Source organism: Protomyctophum bolini, assembly GCF_963924005.1.
Source record: "Protomyctophum bolini genome assembly, chromosome: 15".
NCBI classification, from domain to species: Eukaryota; Metazoa; Chordata; class Actinopteri; order Myctophiformes; family Myctophidae; genus Protomyctophum; species Protomyctophum bolini.
Genome location: NC_137876.1, coordinates 13,215,695 through 13,233,859, shown reverse-complemented (window position 1 = coordinate 13,233,859; position 18,165 = coordinate 13,215,695). Strand labels below are relative to the sequence as shown.

Below are 18,165 nucleotides of genomic sequence, written 5' to 3'. Positions count from 1 at the left end.
CCACTTTGAAAACCTGTGTAACCCCAACCACATACTGTACACACTGGACAGAACTCATCCATCAAGTATAAGAACTATCAATAAACCCTTTGTCAAAATAGTTCAACCAACATTAAACCACGTTCAGCTCGCTTTGGAATAATGCCCATATTCAAACAAGGCATGCAATCTTTCGATTAATGACATTTCCACAGTGTTGAATACAGTCTCAACAAATGTCACCTCTAGTTCCCTTCTCAAATAACACCCACATTAAGCCACCTATCATTAAGTTCCCATCACTACTGCATCTGTCATAGCTACAACACTGTTGTCGGTTTGCCGCAGCGGTCTCACAGCATTCTGCAGCTGACTGTGTCGAAGTTGGGTGAAATTAGAGGAAATGACTTACTGAAAAGAGTCTATTTGGAACATCTGACTGTATGTCTAGGACAGGTGCATTGGAGGGAGTAGGTACAGCATTAAAAGAAAATAATAATGTCAAACTGTCTTCATTAAAGCTGCAATCCATGACTTTAGTGAATACAATGTTATTTTAATCTGTATGGGAGAATATGTTATAACTAACACAAATGCAGTGGTTGGAGGTTGTCTCTTTGTTCTTCTATTGACATTCTATTGAGATCCTGTGGTCAGACCACTGCTGGTTAACAAGAAGTATAATATCTTCCCTGTCCAAACAGGCTTTCCATCTTACATGTAGCTCAGCAACTTTAAATTCAAATACTACATTTCAGAGTTGCTCGCACATTACACTTAAATGCAAATTCTGGTGTTCCCGGTTGGACTGCGAGTCTTTTCTGTAGCTATCAAAAGATAGCAGGAATGCCAAAGAAAATCATGTGTGTATTGTGAGAACACAGAGAGAGAAGATTGTAGTCTGTGAGCGGTAATTAACGTGCACCTTATGTTCCTTTGATCATGAAGTGGTGACTTAGTTTGTGTGCATGTCTATCCTCCCCCCCCCCCCCCCCCCCCCCCGTGACGTCATGTGGCAGACATCATCATATACATAGTATGTGTTACACATTGCTTTACCCATTCAGGTTAGAGGCAAGCGTTTCTCATGTATCTACAGACCTGTTGAATAAGGACGTTCCCTTGAATTTTGCTGACTGCAGAGAAATCTGACTTTCTGTGGTGTGCGTGTGTGCGCGTGTGCTTTTGCAAGACGATACCAAAATGACCACGTAGTGTTTCTAGTCATAATCTGTTAGGCCTATGAGCAACAGTCGTTCCGTTAATTTTGTACTCCTTTTTCCTCTCTCTCTCTCTCTCTCCTTTTGTTTTAATTTCTTCCTACATGTGTCCCTAAACTTGTTTTGTCTCTGTGTCTCTTTGAGACATGCAGAAGGCCATCCCAGGCCATGTTCCCTGGCTGCAGGTGGGAGAGGGGCATGAGGCCAGGCTGGCCCACAGGCCCACCGCTGAACATTACGTGTCGTGCAGCGGGGATACTCCCAGCAGGCCGCTCTTCTCATTGTGTAATTGGGCGGATAATGTTCCGTGATTCCCTCTCTTTTGCACCTCAACACGTTCCGCTTGAGCAGCTCGCTACATTTTAGTATCCTGAAAACGAAGCCGGGTCACCAAGCGGTCGGGTTACCCAGACCCCCCTCCCCAGACCCCCCTCCTCAGACCTACACCACACCGCACCGCACCACACCACACCACACCGCACCGCACCACACCACACCACACCACACCACACCGCACCACACCACACCACACCACACCGCACCGCACCACACCGCACCGCACCGCACCGCACCGCACCGCACCGCACCGCACCGCACCACACCACACCGCACCGCACCGCACCGCACCGCACCGCACCACACCACACCACACCACACCACCACACCATACCATGCACCATACCGCACCGCACCGCACCACACCACCGCACCATACCGCACCGCACCGCACCACACCACACCACACCACACACACCACCCCTCTTCACTGCTTACACTCTTCAGATGAGCCGCTGGTATCGCCAGAGTTCAGTCCGGGCTAGATACTGCAGTGCACACATTGAATTTGCATGCATGTTCCTATTTTGGGCATGTCATAGACAAAAATAGCAAAACAAATAAATGTAAAATAAAAATTGTAAAGAATTGTTTAAAAATGTTATACTACAAAAAATAAATTATAAGAAATAAAGTTCTGAGCTTGTATAGATCGTACAATTGTCGTACAAAAACTATATAGGGCTTGCCTTAAGTGGTTAAGAAAAGGATTCTGTTTGACAGAAGTACAGAATGAATTTTCATGGTTCTGTTAAATCACAGCATTACGTGACAATTTCAGTAAATTAAACAAGAAGCCGGAAATCAGTGCCAAAGTGGAAACATGCATTTGTGTGAAATAAGGGTGTGTGTGTGGGTGGCCTTATGGTAGAGCTGTGTTCATTATGTGCGGCCTGCCACAGCCTTGTGTATCTGGGAGTGTAAATTGTGAAATAATTACTGTAGTGCAGACAGGATCTTTACCGAGACCAGGAAATGTACTTGAGTCACTTTAAATCAGGACGGCTGCAGAGTGCTTTCCAGTATTGCCACCCAAGTATTTGCTTTTTCAATTTTTTACATTTGCAGAGCAATTTTATGTGTATATTATGGTTAGAAAGTATACATAATAGATCAACAGTGTTTGATTGGTGTAGATGTGTTTTGATAATCTGCACCATGTCCCTGAAATTAGTAACGGAGGACCTCAGGTCTGCTTCCGTATTGAAGACAGATTTTGGTCAGCCATTATTTTGAGTTTAATCCAGTGAAGTGAGACTATTTGTTCATGGTGATGTTTATTGATCAGACCCTAATGGAAGCATTAGCATAATACCTTATTCTTCTAACACAGAGAAATGATAAATAGATTATACTATAGCTGTGTTGAAAACACACTTGAGGCTTAAGAGTAAGAGTCATCAATAGTCATCAAAAGTTAAAAAAAAAAAAAGAGAACAAATTTGAACCTGTGTTCCAATTGTCCCATTGTATTCCAAGTTCTCGTTAACACTTTATATTGGTTAAACATCAAGTTTTATATTTATATAAAATAACCCAAAGAAAGACAATAAAAAATAGCCGATCAATAGCTCACAGCATTTTGCAATGCGTTTCAGATCAGCAAGTTTTGACTTCCGTCTTTCTTCTCGGCCCTCGGTTTCACTAATGCTTTTCTACATGATAGGACTTTTTCAATACTTTTCCTTCTGCTCCACATCTCAGAGGGAAATATTGTACTTTTACTCCACTACAATTATTTAAAAACTTTAATTACTATTTACTGTGTGTGTACTGTAGATTTTGATTGTTATTACAAAACATACATTAACCACTTCAGTCCTATGTATATTTGAAAATATCTACAAGCTCACAACGCATTGCAAAGTGAGCTTGTAGATCTGCCATTTTCAATGCATTTTTATAGATTTGGAAACTTGTGAAATGGAACATTCTGCATAATGAGTACTTTTACTTTCAGCACTTAAGTATATTTGAATGGGAATACTTTTGAATACCAGACTTCTTTTTACAGTATGGTATTGATACTTTTACTTAAATTCAAAATGTGAGTTCTTCTTCCGCCACTGCATGATGGGACCACTTCACAATGTGGCTTGTTTTGAGGCCCAACTCTCAGCATGTCAGTGCTAGTGACACAATACGTTCTTCATTTGTGTTACTTTATTGCTTGCTTATCGTTCCTACTGTATATCATATTGCTTTAAAACCCCTCCTTCCTGTCTTGACAGCGGAAGGAGGAATTTCACAGGCCATTTAAAAAGCCTGTCTCCATTATCCACTCATCAAGAGCCTCTCCACAATAGAAAGCGCTTAACGACTGTCATCTGTATTATATCGTCACTGTCATTCTCAAGAGTCTCCACTTCCTTCATTCCTTCCTCGTTGACACTTACTCAGCTCATTCACTTCCTCTGAACTAGCCTATTGCTATCGGGGTGACAGACCTGTATCGTTCTCCAGTAGATCCACTCCCTTGGGTGAAGGGTCGAAATAGCTGAGACAAGCTTCTGAAGTGTTTACGCTCTGTCCATGAGTGCATGAGCGCTCTAGAGCTGATGTAGCTCATTCTGCGACCCATGACAATGACACAAGTCTGGAATGGACTCCTTCCTATCTTCAAAGGCTTTCCTTGTCATATTTGGCTTTTGGTGAGGGGCGGCCTCTGACTCCATGGTATAATTTACGGTATATGTCCACAGATCAAGGCTTCTCTGTGTGAGAGAGAATGTGCGCCAGGCCTCGTGGCAGCAGCTGGCTTAATTACTTTCAGTTCCAATACGGATGGGACTATAATCGTTATTTACGATTATTGTATAGTTTGTTTCTTTCTTTTTAAGCATTTGAGTATGTGCATGTGTGGTACATGAAATAAGATATAACTAGAACTGCACTCTGTCGAGTGCCTACTTGCTTGTTTCACACTACTGTACTGTCGACTGTCAAATCTCAGCTTCTCTGTGAAAGAAGAACATGAATTACCTTCATGATCTTCTGTTGAAGAACTGTTGAAGAACATGAAGGATCATGAAGGTAATTCTATTCAAGCATTTCAAATTCATTTTTTCGTTACGTAATTAACAACAATTAATTACGTAATGTTGTAATTAATACGGATGAGTGACGGCTTTCGATGGTGACGTATATGTCGATCAGTGCCGGGAGGATTAAAGGTAATGCCCCTATGTATACATGTATGTAATCTGACACCACTGCCATATCAAGTAGTCATTATGTCATATGCTGGCACGGTGCATATACATCAAACGGCGAAAACTAAAACGATTACTTGCGCGCTCTGCTTGCGCAAATAACTAGAAATGCACTCTGTCGAGATGCCTACTTGCGCCTTGCACATATAGGAGTAGGCCATGTATGGCCTACTTGTGCACAAGCGGAGCGTGCCATGAGGTGTGCTCACCACTGGCATCACCGCTTACCCCAATAAACTGATATGACCGTATAAACGTACCGTACCTTAGTTACGTCACCAAGAATGGTGGTCCCTTATTAGCTGTTGATGATGAAGTAACCAGAGATGCTGGTCCCTGATTGGGCTACGGTCTTAAACAAGAGAGCGCAGCCAGAGACTATGGGCTCCATTTTTGTCACCACTAAAGCCCTTATCCCTAAACTTCTTTGTCTTTTTTTACAATTTTGCAAAACATTTTTGAATAGTTTAAATGGCCATGAGTCTACAAGCTCACAACGTGTCAATGTAGATTGGCTGAACTATTCAAAAATGTTTTTCAAAATAGTAAAAAAAAGGCAAAGAGGTTTATGGATAAGGGGTTTAGCTGTGACAAAAATGGAGCCCTAAATCTATATAGGGTTCCTAAAACAATAAAGGCAGCACACTGGATCATGCTCCAAAGATAAAGAAATATTTGGTTTCCTCCAGTGGACGTGAGTGACGTTTCGACCCTCATAGAGCGGCTCTTCATCAGACAATGAAGTATACACAAAATCACACTCATGTGAAGTGAGGGCTGCCCACTGTGGCTGTCACATGACGTCACTGCTTAAAGCAAAGTTATTTAGAGTTAACTCTACTGAAGACATACTGTTTTAACAAGCGCAGCACACGGTGCGACAGGACCAGTGTTGGGACCGTTACTTTGAAAAAGTAACTAGTTACAGTTACTAGTTACATCATTTCAAAAGTAACTTAGTTACTTTACTGTTACTTAAACCAAAAAGTAAAGCGTTACTTCAAAAAGTAACTTTTTCGTTACTTTTCGGCTCGGCTCGCCGGTGCCGGTTCCGGCGAGCCGCCCCGCATCCAAAACACTTGGTGGAGAAAATATGCTATTTCCGTGCTCAGACCCAGGGACACAGCCAGCCAACCAAGGACACACATAGTTGTCTATAATAGAGTGGTTGCACCACTCAAAAAGAAAAACGGGCTCCCACTTCCAGGCCATTCATTCATGCCTTCAGTTCAGTAGCCTACAGTGATAACAGGACATCCGCGAACAGCATGTAAGTCGCATAAGATGAAAATTGGGGACGCCATACATAACAACCTGTGACCCGTGAGGCAGAGTGAAGGTTTTTGTGAGCTTGTAGCAACACCAGGATAAAGTATAAATCAGGATTGAAATGTATTGTACACCATTGTAGTTACTGTACTACAACTGAAAACAAGTGAGCGTTGTGACTATTCATGTCTTGTAGTGCACAAAAAACCCACCTCTGTACTGTGTAAAGGTCCGGGATACACACGGAGGAGTCCGCTCTGTATCTTAATTTCAGTTTCACACAATCACGCTCATTTTCCAGCCCCAGTTTCATTATGGCTTTGTGCTGGCGGGTTTCTGGCACACTTCTGCGGCCCACCTTTCACCCTCTCTGTGATTCAGACCGTGTCTCATAGAGAGGTTAGGCCCACGTGGAAAAAAAACTGAACCATTGGCCTTTTGAGCTAAAGCAAATCAATTGAATTTGCTTGAAATTACGTCTTACTCCAGAGTGCATGCAAGCTCGCAGGTACGCATGCACGCTAGCCGGCATGACGACGCCAATGTGCATGCAGGCACGGACGCAGGTCAGTTCCCATATCACATAGAATCCGCTAGCACGTTTCAGGGTCTTTTATCATCTTACCTGTCTTCAGTCTGCAAGCCTCCAAATGATTTTCATGATTTTCAGGCTGGCCCCAGTGGGAATAATCATTTACGAGGAATGATATCAATCTGGTCTCCGTGAAACTTGCACACGTACAGTTTAGCTTGAGGCACAGCAGCACACACAACCCAGGGTAGTTCTTGATTTAGTCATTTCTACAGTCCATGGAGAAGTTGCTTTCTCCTCTGTCTTGGAATCAGACAAGCTAAGCCCATGCGGCACTTGTGGAGGCTGACATTTTGTCTATATAAGGTATGTTCTTTTTGGTGCTGCCGTGAATTGGCGGGAATGTAAACGCATAACTGTCGGCAGACTAATAGCCATTCGCTGGTCTAATTTCGTGGAGGGAGAATATGGCACAGTGAATAATCTTAGCCTACTTTTTTGTTCCTTTCTTTGATATACCCATTTTCAGCTCCAGGCTATGTCGAAAAACATCAATCATTGAAGTGCTTGTAAGCTTTTAAGTGATGACATGTAGCATCCTTGTCTATTGTTGAGTGGAATCTATTAAACTAGCATGGTACGCACAGCATTGCCCCAGGTTGACTTAATGCGTATAATATGTGAAATGGGTACAAATGCGGCGGACATCATCAGAGTATGTGGAGGACAGTCTATGGTGTCATCTCCATATTTGTGCAAAGTTACGGGCCTCTTTCGCAATGGTGTACAATTTAAGTTATGAAAGGTTAAATGCTAAAGTATGATTTTTCTTTTTAAGGTTGCCCACAACCTGCCACAACCTGCCAATCCTGTCGCCCCAGGAACAGCTGGAGAAGAAGTATCGAGGCAGAAATGGCAGAGAGAGGGCTTAACTGGGGAGATCTCGAAAGAACGGCTAAAATCCGAGTGAAATGGAGGACATTTGTCAACGGCCTATGCACCCCAGAGGAGCAACGGGCTTAAGTCAAGTAAGTCAAAGCCACAACCTGCCTCATCATAACACTATGAAATGTCCAATCTGACCTGGTGGTGTGAGCGTGCATATGAAGACGTGCAGACCCACAAACAACTGTATTATAGAGATGGTTCATAAATGTATTTAACTCAACACATTATATTAGTCTATAAGTACAGTAAGACACGGCAAGAAGTGGGTAAAAAGTAAAAGATGAAGTGAAGCGAAGAGGGCCAAGAGTTTGCTGGATTCTAGTTAATTTACCAAATGAAACCAAAGAAAATATGATTAGCGGGGAAACAATGGAGTCTGTTTTCAGGAGCCCTACAGGCCCAGCTATATAGTGATGCCCTGTCATTGTTTGGGAACAATTTCACAGGCATGTGAAATTAATTCTGAAGTTGGCCCTCTATTTCATAGGGGATGATATGCCTTTTCCTGTGTTTGATATGTTTAGTAATTCATTGACATGATTATACTGACCTCAGGGGGCAGTTCTGGAGACATTCAATACCCTGCTTAAACAATGTGCACAATGGCTCGACTTGGAGCGAGTCACCTTGGAAATGTGAAGACCGTACTAAAGACGGACAAATCCAAGAATGGCTGCACCTTGGTTTCTTTTAAAAGTGGGTAACGAAAGCTCCTTTCAGCTGTCTGTAATTACTGCGTTACATAATGTTTGATATTTTATCAGATAATAGATAAATTAGTCCCTGAGCTCTGGACAGTTTCAGGATGTGTTGCTGTGCGTGCGTGCGTGCGTGCGCGCATGCATATGTATCCCACACCGCTGCATGGTCTACACCAGCGGTTCCCAAACCTTTTCATGTCAAGGACCCCCAAAATGACACCAATTAGCCCCACGGACCCCCATTTGAAAAGAGGGCCAGGGATTTGTACGGCTCTAGCAGTGATTCTCAGCCCTTTTAATTTCAAGGACCCCCAGTTTGACTAAGAAAGGATAGAGGCCGCACAGCTCGTAGTCACGATGCTAGAAACTTTATTAAACCAACGTTTCAGCAGCCTTCTTCAGGGTATGAACCCCAAGTTTGACATGCATTAGTCTACGTACCCCCATTTAATGGCATTTCTATCTGGGAAAAATCTGGGACCCCCAATTTATATTGTAGAATCAATGTTAATTTAACTCTGGGAGTGTACACTCTCAGAGTTACAGACCCATAAGGGTCCATTTGGTTCCAAACTATCATTTAGCTGCGGGGACCCCCTGTATCTCCCTCACGGCTCTACACATGGGTGCGTCCTCTCTGCCCCTACATGGGCCACTCTGCCCCTACATGGGTCACTCTGCCCCTACATGGGTCACTCTGCCCCTACATGGGTCACTCTGCCCCTACATGGGTCACTCTGCCCCTACATGGGTCACTCTGTCCCTACATGGGTCACTCTGCCCCTACATGGGTCACTCTGTCCCTACATGGGTCACTCTGCCCCTACATGGGTCACTCTGCAGCACGTTCTTCCCTGTACTGAAGGTGATACATTTCTGAATCCCAGCGATCCCGTGGAGAGATTGAAGGGGGGGGGGGGGGGGGGGGTTGCCTCACCAGTCAAATAGTTGCAGAAGCATCGGTCTCCAAGGAGTCCCGCACGCACAATGTATTCCATATGTTCCGTCAGAGGCCAAGAGGCGCCCTGCACCTCACATCTGGCAAAGACCACCTATATGTTAGCTAACATACCCCTCCTCACATCATCTGACTTCCTTAAGGTGGATGGAGGCTGGTCTAATCACCAATCACTGACCCTCGGCTAGTCCTACCAGCGCTTAGGTTAAAGTCGTGTATTTAGAGTTTATTGCAACGCTTTTCAAGGAAGTCAGAACTCTGTCCCTTCTTAACCCTCGTCTCACACGGAATCCTGCGTCATTGTATTAACTAGCGTTGTGGCTTCTAAGCGTTTAAACACTAGATGTGAAGAGGGGGAAAAAAAGTAAGTACGTTTAAACACTTTAAAAAACAGTGACATTATGGATATGGTGCAAATATAACGAGCCAGACAAGACTAAGAGTAAACAGCATATGGACAAAGTATTCCATAAAAATGTTGCATCAATAAAATAATATAAATAGATATATCCATATGTGCAAGGGGGAGGCAAGATCCATGGGGGGGGGGGGGGGGGGCTTGTGTGTGTGTGTGTGTGTGTGTGGGGGGGGGGGGGGTCCCTAGGCTATGTCATCATTCACGGTCTGAATGGCCTGAGGGAAGAAACGTTTGAGTCTCTCCCTATAGGCCTTGTACAGGACTTAGCTTCTTCCTGACCTTGTCCTTCAAGATTTGTTGGGTGTATAGCGTGCGATGGCCGTATGTAACTCTGACTGTAATAGTGAGTTGATTTACTCCAAAAGCACTGGAGCGATGCAAAATAATTTATAAGATTTAAACATCCGATAGTGAGTTTGAATGATGCTAGAGCCAGCCATGATATCTTTTCAAGCCTGTCTCCGTCACAGCAAACATCAATCCAGGCTTTCACTTTGAAAACGTGTGATAAACTCGGGCGTCCGCTGGCCTACTGGTCATGCTCTGGCCTGACAGCGTGTTGCATGTTCGAGTCCCGTTCATGACGACATTTTCTCCCTCCCTCTTTCCTGTCCGTCTTCACTTGAAACTATCAATAAAAAGGCAGAAAGGCAAAAAATAAAGGGTGATAAACTCGACGCGAAAGCGTGACCCGCTTGATTGTCAAAATGATTGAGATGAGGGTGTCACAACTTGTATGGCTCATGTTTTATATTGAATCAATACCATGCCAAAAAATGGTAACTGCAAGAATTCGTGAGTGGTATTGCGAATAGAGCAAATATATTTCGTGTGAAGGTTCTTTTAAACACCACCCGCCATTGGCCGTGTTGTAAATCAGATTTGAAGGATGCAAACATTTCTGAGTGGAGGAACATGTGGCCATGATAAATTAACCATAAAAAAAGATACATGTACTATATAGCTTGTTAAGCTCCGACTTGATCTTTTTATTTCCTTTTTTCTGAAGGTTATCCAAGGCCATTGGGGTAAACCACTGAGGTCTTCTTCTAATTTCGAACCTTCGAATCCTAACTATGCAGAACATGTGGCCTGCACACATGAGCTCTATAAAAGTGACCAATATATCATCCTTTTCTCTCCCTGGAGAAGAAGGGAGAGCTGCTCATCCGTCCGCTCCTCCTTTGCTCCCTTGCTTTATTACATCCGTCAGCCCACATTTGGGCTGATTCGGTGGCTGTTGCATGACAAGACACACGTCTGGGCCCCTGCGTGAGAAGGCTGGCTCACTCTTGCTGGGCTTGTTTTCTTTGCGTGACCATGTCCCCCCCCGCTGTCACTCCCAGCAGCAACTCCCGGCGAGCCCCCCAGTGACCCCTTTCACGCCCCCACTAGCTGGCGTGTTGCTGGTTTATTTGCTTTGGCCGTCCGCCCATGTGAAAGACACATTCTGACCAGGCTCAGGGAGGGGTCAGGAATGACATGCACACCCACAGGTCACCCAGAGTTTACAGTTCCTGGGTGCCATCTGCAGGGGACGGCTGGAGGAAAAAGGGCGCACGAGGACCCGGGCAGTGAATGGACGTGTTCAACCGGTTCCCATTGATGTCATCCAGCAGATGCTCACGCCAACGTGCATGTCTCTATACATCGCTCTCTCCACCACATACACATCTCCTCTATTGTCCTGCCAGCAGGAATAGCAATAAAGATGGGAATGTTGGGCTGCATTAACATGAATCTGCATGTGGGATTCGTGACAGAGCGATTGTCTGGGAACTGGAGAGTGCTCCCAGGTTAATTCCCTGCTGGCATACTGTAGACAAGGCACTGAACCCCTAACTGCTCCTGACCAGCTGCCAGCTGGTTGGCACCTTGCGTGGCTGCCTCCACACACTGTGTGTGTGTGTGTGTGTGTGTGTGTGTGTGTGTGTGTGTGTGTGTGTGTGTGTGTGTGTGCGCGCACACGCATGCGGAGGGGCGAGGGTAATGCATACATTGTAAAACGCTTCGGGAGAAGATGCTGTACAAATGCAGCTCAAGTTCCACGGCACCACAGCTTCGGGACATTGAAAAACAAACTAGAGGGTTTATTGTTTATCCCTTTAATCTCTGAAATGAAACCTCATATTGTTGGTCTGGGAGGCCAGCGTGAGACAACATTTGTACGCTGTGTGCGTGTGATGTAACCTCCATGACAAGGTACCATATAGAGCGTCGCAGACCCGCCCCCTTTCATGACGACGAGAGACCCAGAAGTGAATTCCCTGTTCATTTCCCACCATTTCAAAAAGTCTTTATTTAAAGACGTTTACGCTGCGGACAAAGCCAACTGGAGTTGTGACAAATCATGACAACAAACACAATATTTTGGGCCGAACAAATAATTCCAAATAAGAAAAACAACAAAAAGTGTTGTAACCTGCCGTTTTTTTCTTCTTTCTAATTATTCGTATGGCCCAAATAATTGTTTGTTGTCATGATTTGTCACAACTCCAGTTGGCTTTGTACGAGGCTTAACACATTCCACCCATTATAGTCTAATTAATATGACAACATTCTGTCAGCGGGATTGTTAATTGCCTTTGGAGCATACACGAAGTGTTTGCGCCTTTGATCCATGAAAATCCGCTTGAAAACACTCCCATCATTTGTTATTGAGCCGACAAAAAAGCCACTTCCTCGATCACAGACAAACAGCAAAGCGAGCCAAGATTGTCCCTACCCCCTCGTTCACTTTGAATTGGGCTCAGTTTCCCAGAAGCCCTAGCGTTCAAGCCGGCGGTTGTTTGATTTCCGGTTACGACATCATAACGCATCCGCCTCGTCACAATGTCCGTGACAAAAGCGGATTTTTACAGGCACCATCTAACAACGGCGAATTAAACACATTAAACAAATAACGGGTTTAACATGGAAGAACAATGGAATAAATGTTGTGGAACGCGGGCTATGCGTTCAAAGTGATAAATAATAATAAATAAATTATTTTTGAAATGTCTATGGGGAAAATGAACAGGGAATTATTTCCAGGGTTCTCGTAGGGGGCGGGACTGCAACGCTGCACTGCAGGAGCCACGCAACCTCTTGATGTGACAGCATACAGTATACAAGGTGTCCTCAACCTCTTTGATGTGACAGCATACAGTATACAAGGTGTCCTCAACCTCTTGATGGGACAGCATACAGTATACAAGGTGTCCTCAACCTCTTTGATGTGACAGCATACAGTATACAAGGTGTCCTCAACCTCTTTGATGTGACAGCATACAGTATACAAGGTGTCCTCAACCTCCTGATGTGACAGCATACAGTATACAAGGTGTCCTCAACCTCTTGATGTGACAGCATACAGTATACAAGGTGTCCTCAACCTCCTGATGTGACAGCATACAGTATACAAGGTGTCCTCAACCTCCTGATGTGACAGCATACAGTATACAAGGTGTCCTCAACCTCTTTGATGTGACAGCATACAGTATACAAGGTGTCCTCAACCTCCTGATGTGACAGCATACAGTATACAAGGTGTCCTCAACCTCCTGATGTGACAGCATACAGTATACAAGGTGTCCTCAACCTCCTGATGTGACAGCATACAGTATACAAGGTGTCCTCAACCTCTTTGATGTGACAGCATACAGTATACAAGGTGTCCTCAACCTCTTTGATGTGACAGCATACAGTATACAAGGTGTCCTCAACCTCCTGATGTGACAGCATACAGTATACAAGGTGTCCTCAACCTCTTGATGTGACAGCATACAGTATACAAGGTGTCCTCAACCTCCTGATGTGACAGCATACAGTATACAAGGTGTCCTCAACCTCCTGATGTGACAGCATACAGTATACAAGGTGTCCTCAACCTCTTTGATGTGACAGCATACAGTATACAAGGTGTCCTCAACCTCTTGATGTGACAGCATACAGTATACAAGGTGTCCTCAACCTCCTGATGTGACAGCATACAGTATACAAGTTGTCCTCAACCTCCTGATGTGACAGCATACAGTATACAAGTTGTCCTCAACCTCCTGATGTGACAGCATACAGTATACAAGGTGTCCTCAACCTCTTTGATGTGACAGCATACAGTATACAAGGTGTCCTCAAGAGCAGGCCGAGACGTGACACGAACGCGCTGGAGGTCAACCTGCAATCAGTGCATTTCACCACAAACTCTGGAAGTGGCACGGGCGCTGTCATCAAGAGCGTGACTCCAGCCGTTCTAAAGTTTTTGCTACAGTAGTGCTAAATAAATGAATAATTGACTTTGAGGGCAGGGGGGGGGGGGGGCACATGTGGTCCTAATTCTCTGGATTCAGGCAGCGTTTCTCAGTCACTGACTGTGTTGACTCTATTCTCCACTGTTTAGTGGGCTCTCATCAGCTCAGCAAAACAGCCCAATGAGATTTGAGCAGCGCTTAGAACGCCATATTATTGCAATGGTTCTCAAACATTTTCATGTCAAGGAAATTTATACATATTAGGCCGTGAACACCCATCTGAAAAGACTTTGTGCCAGGTATACCGCCATAAGAGAAGTTTTTGGTTGTTTTGAGACAATTCTGTAGGCTACTAAAGTTGGTTGGTGAGGATTTAACTGAGAGTGAAACCTGTGATCTGAATAGTAATTCTGATACATTCTCTCATTGGGGCTAAACTACTTATTTTTTTATTTTTTTTGCTGGGGACCCACTGGAACCCCCAAAGGTCCCCTGGGGCTCCCCAGATCCCACTTTGAGAACCACTGCCGTGCATTTTACAGTGCAGTCTACTAAAGCTATGGGGAGTGTTTAACTGAAGTTGTGTCAACACTTGCAGATTCATTCTACCTGGGGGTAATCTACGGCATATATTATATACACAGTACACACAGATGTGGAGAAACACAAACAAGGCCCCGTGAAATGTGCGAGTATTAGACGGAGGCACGCACGGGGAATCCCGCCTGACGTCACATCCACTAATCCGTTAAGTCTTGAGAAGCGACGCGGCGGACAGCGGGTGAGATGAAGTCCATAAATCAAGCTGGGGAGACTGGGACGGCAGGATAACACCGGCAGACATAGTTGCAAGTATGTTCCAGATTAACCTCTGCCACCATCTCAGTCAATACCTCTGCCGGCATGGAATCACTTGGAGCTCTTTGGCAGTCCGGACTCTTGATGTTACGCTTCGGCTGTAAACACAGACGCCACGTTCTAACTGTGAATCCCACAGAGTCAGACTCTCTCTTTTTCTTCTTTTTGTCATCGTCGTCTGAGTCAGTGTGACTTTGCTTTACCAGCATGGAGTTGTGAAATCTCACATGATGTTCTGAAACGTGTTATTATTGACCAACTGCAGGGAAGAAGCCCATGCTTTCCTCACAACGCAGGGTGATATAATGAACACATTAAAAGCAGCATTTTTGGAAGATTTACTCGTTGCAAAATAATGAACACTCCACCAAGCCACCAGATTGTGCGGTCTGCCTGATACCATCGTGTAAAAGAGTTGGACCGCATTATTGGGACAGTTCTCTGTGGGCCCAGTGAGCCACATCCGTGTGTTCACAGGCCCCTGTGAATGACAAACGAGAGACATTAAGAATGTACCAATAGAGGAGATGAACTCTTATGTTCCAGGAAACAAAATGTTTCTGGTGGACCCCCTGACATTAAATTGCCACTAACCAAAAGGCAAACACACAAATTCAAACACAATTTGATTACAGCTGGCATGAGGAGCAGATGCCTCCCACTCCTCACTCCTCGTGAGGGCTTGGTGCCGTTATTTATGTAGTGAGAAATTCTCACACTTTGGGGGAGTGTGCGTGTGTGTGTGTGTGTGTGTGTGTGTGTGTGTGCGTGTGTGTGTGTGCGTGTGTGTGTGTGTGTGTGTGTGTGTGTGTGTGTGTGTGTGTGTGTGCGTGCGTGCGTGCGTGTGTGTGTGTGCGTGTGTGCGTGTGCTCTATAGGCTGAATACGGCCTCTCCAGGAAAGACAAAAGAAACATAGACACAGAATACCACACTTGAGCAATACTGTGGTCTAACTAAAAACAGATCCCTGTGGGCTAAGAGCATGCACATATCCATGCATGCACATCTGCACGCCTGCATATACACATATAAACACTTGCACCCTACAGTATACACCATTGGTTTTAAAACCAAGGCACACCAAAAGGGCAAGTCAAAATGTCAACACAAGCCAACAATATGTATTCATATCTGTGCAAAATAGCCTTTATAACATGTGTTATCACTCTAATCACTTTGTAAACCATTTATTTGATTTATTTAGTTACCAATAGAACTTTTAAGGAGCTCAGGATTACTTTTCTCAATGTACTGTTGTACACATGTGAATAACATATTGAATGGATGCTTAGATTTCTTTTCTTCACTTTGACAAAGATGGATGTTTTCCTGGAGATGTCTAATTGTGTTAGATATCAGACTTTATTAATTGCAGCCATTATTTATACATTGGTGGAGCTAGGTATGAGCTGGAGCCAGGCATTTTCTGAAGAGATCAGAACAATGCAGCATGAAGACACTGGGTGAATCAGCCAAATCATCCATCCTTCAACTAAATCCTCTGTCATTGTGGGAAAACTTGTGTGAAGCAAATACCACAGCTTAACCAAGTGTGAATTTTAAAGCCCAAATGACAGCCAAGTCACAGCAGGCAAACGAGACACAGTTTGAGACAATCCAGATGCTCTTGGATCTCATCTGTCTTTTATGTCTCGAGTTTTGGACCAAACTAGTAGTAATGAGATATCTAAGTAAATCACACTCGAAGGAGGAAATAATTAAGATAAGATATCATCATCATCATCCTCTGTTTTAAGTCATTCCAGGCACCACTATGGACTGAATCCTCGCTATGGCTCACTTCCACCGGGGACAGTCCATGGTCACCTCATGGTTGATGCTGAGCGCTCTCATGTCAGCCGACATCGTCGTCTGCCAAGTCTTATTTGGCCCGCCAGTGGGTCTTGTTCATCATCTTCTCCCATGCAGTCATTTGCTTCTTTCAGTATACAAAGTGTCTAACATCTCAATCCGCCCCTCCTCACCACATCCTCCCCCTACTCATCCTCTGTCTCAGTTCAGCACTCGTCTTTCTCTCACGTTGTGACCCGGCGCGCATCCATTTGATCCTCCATCGCTGCTCGGTCTCGCTTCCATACGTCATGCGACTTTTGTTACAATACGAGTGCAGTAGTGCACTAGCCCTTTCATCTTCAGGGATGGGGCCTTGCATGTTGGGAAAAGCATGAGTTCCCTGAACTTCTTCCATTCGCTCTGTACCCTTGCCATCACCGCAGGGTTCATCCTTCCATCTGCATTCGGCATGTAGCCAAGAGTGCGGAAGCTAGCCACCAATTCTATAGGCCTCTCCATCTACTGTACTAATAGGCCCTCTTGCTCGGCTGCATCTGCCTGTGGAACTTCTTTCCTACACCACTTACACTAAAACGTCTCACTTGATGCTTTCAGGCTGCGTTTTACTCCACCGATGGACCAATTTCAGACACCTCCTGCACTGAAGGGAGTTTGTTTGCACACCTTTTCCGCAGACTTCACACGGGTATGCTCCTGCCTATGATATCACCCCATGCCAGGATGATCTTCGACTTGCCAACGTTCACCTTCATCCCTTTTGATTTCAGCCCTCCAGGCTGCTAGATTCTTTCCAATTCTGCGTCATCTGCATAGAGCAACTCCCAGCCAGTACAACCAGTACTGGCCATTGAGCAGCTCCACTGGAGACGACGGGATTAAGTGCCTTGTTCACGGGCACTTCACCATTGGATATTAAATTACTCATTCAGATTGTACTGTACCTGCCGGTCTTGTGGATCAAACCGGCAACCTCCTGGCCACAAGAATGCTTTTCTGAAGAACCTATGTTTCTATATCAGTGGTTCTCAAACTATTTCATGTCAAGGAGCCCCAGAATTATATGTATTTGGCCGCCACCCCCATCTCAAAATATGTTGTTCCAGGGACCCCTTCGAAGCAAGGATTTGAGTTAAAAATGTTGAAAGAATATATTGAAAGATTTGTGCCACATTTTCACGATTAAAAAAAATAGCAGATCTACAAGCTCATAGCGCCGCACTCTGTGCCTATTTTGCAATAGCTAAAGTATAATATAATACTTATAACACCAAAAGGGGTATTTCTTTCTTTCTTTTATCAGGCCCTTTGATTAATTAGTGTGATTAAGAGATGGGTTCACAGGTCTCTTAATTACCCAGGATTCTTTTCCATTTATCATCAGAGGTATTAATGATAATTGTTTGACTGCTGAGTATTTGCTAAATAGGGCAGACTGTCTTTTTTTCTTTTCAGTAGACAAACATGTTTTGACCAAAAACAATGCCTTCTTCAGGCAAATGAATGTTGTTGCCAAGTCTGCACGTATAAAACAGAAAAAGAAATGCATGAAACCCAAGTAAATGTGATTATTTGATTTGATTATATGAGCAAAACATTAAATTACTCTTTTCATGAATTAGCTCATGCAATTCGATTGCCATTCTAACTTGCTGTACACAACTCTGCGACCCAGTAGATATCTCCCGTGAT

At 44.3% G+C, this 18,165-nt stretch overlaps 1 protein-coding gene across 1 annotated transcript in view; it reads right to left on the bottom strand.

Moving 5' to 3' along the window:
• Positions 1-1,634: 1,634 nt before the first annotated feature.
• The window catches only part of LOC308329723 (adhesion G-protein coupled receptor G1-like), a gene marked incomplete at its 3' end in the record, with an annotated part of 33,918 nt that continues 17,387 nt past the window's right edge, over positions 1,635-18,165 (bottom strand). The window contains exons 19-21 of the mRNA XM_080784221.1: positions 15,061-15,141; positions 14,696-14,758; positions 1,635-1,640 (exon numbers count right to left, since the gene is read on the bottom strand). Coding sequence (XP_080640347.1) covers positions 1,635-1,640; positions 14,696-14,758; positions 15,061-15,141 — 150 coding nt within the window. The remainder of the gene's footprint in view (positions 1,641-14,695; positions 14,759-15,060; positions 15,142-18,165) is intronic.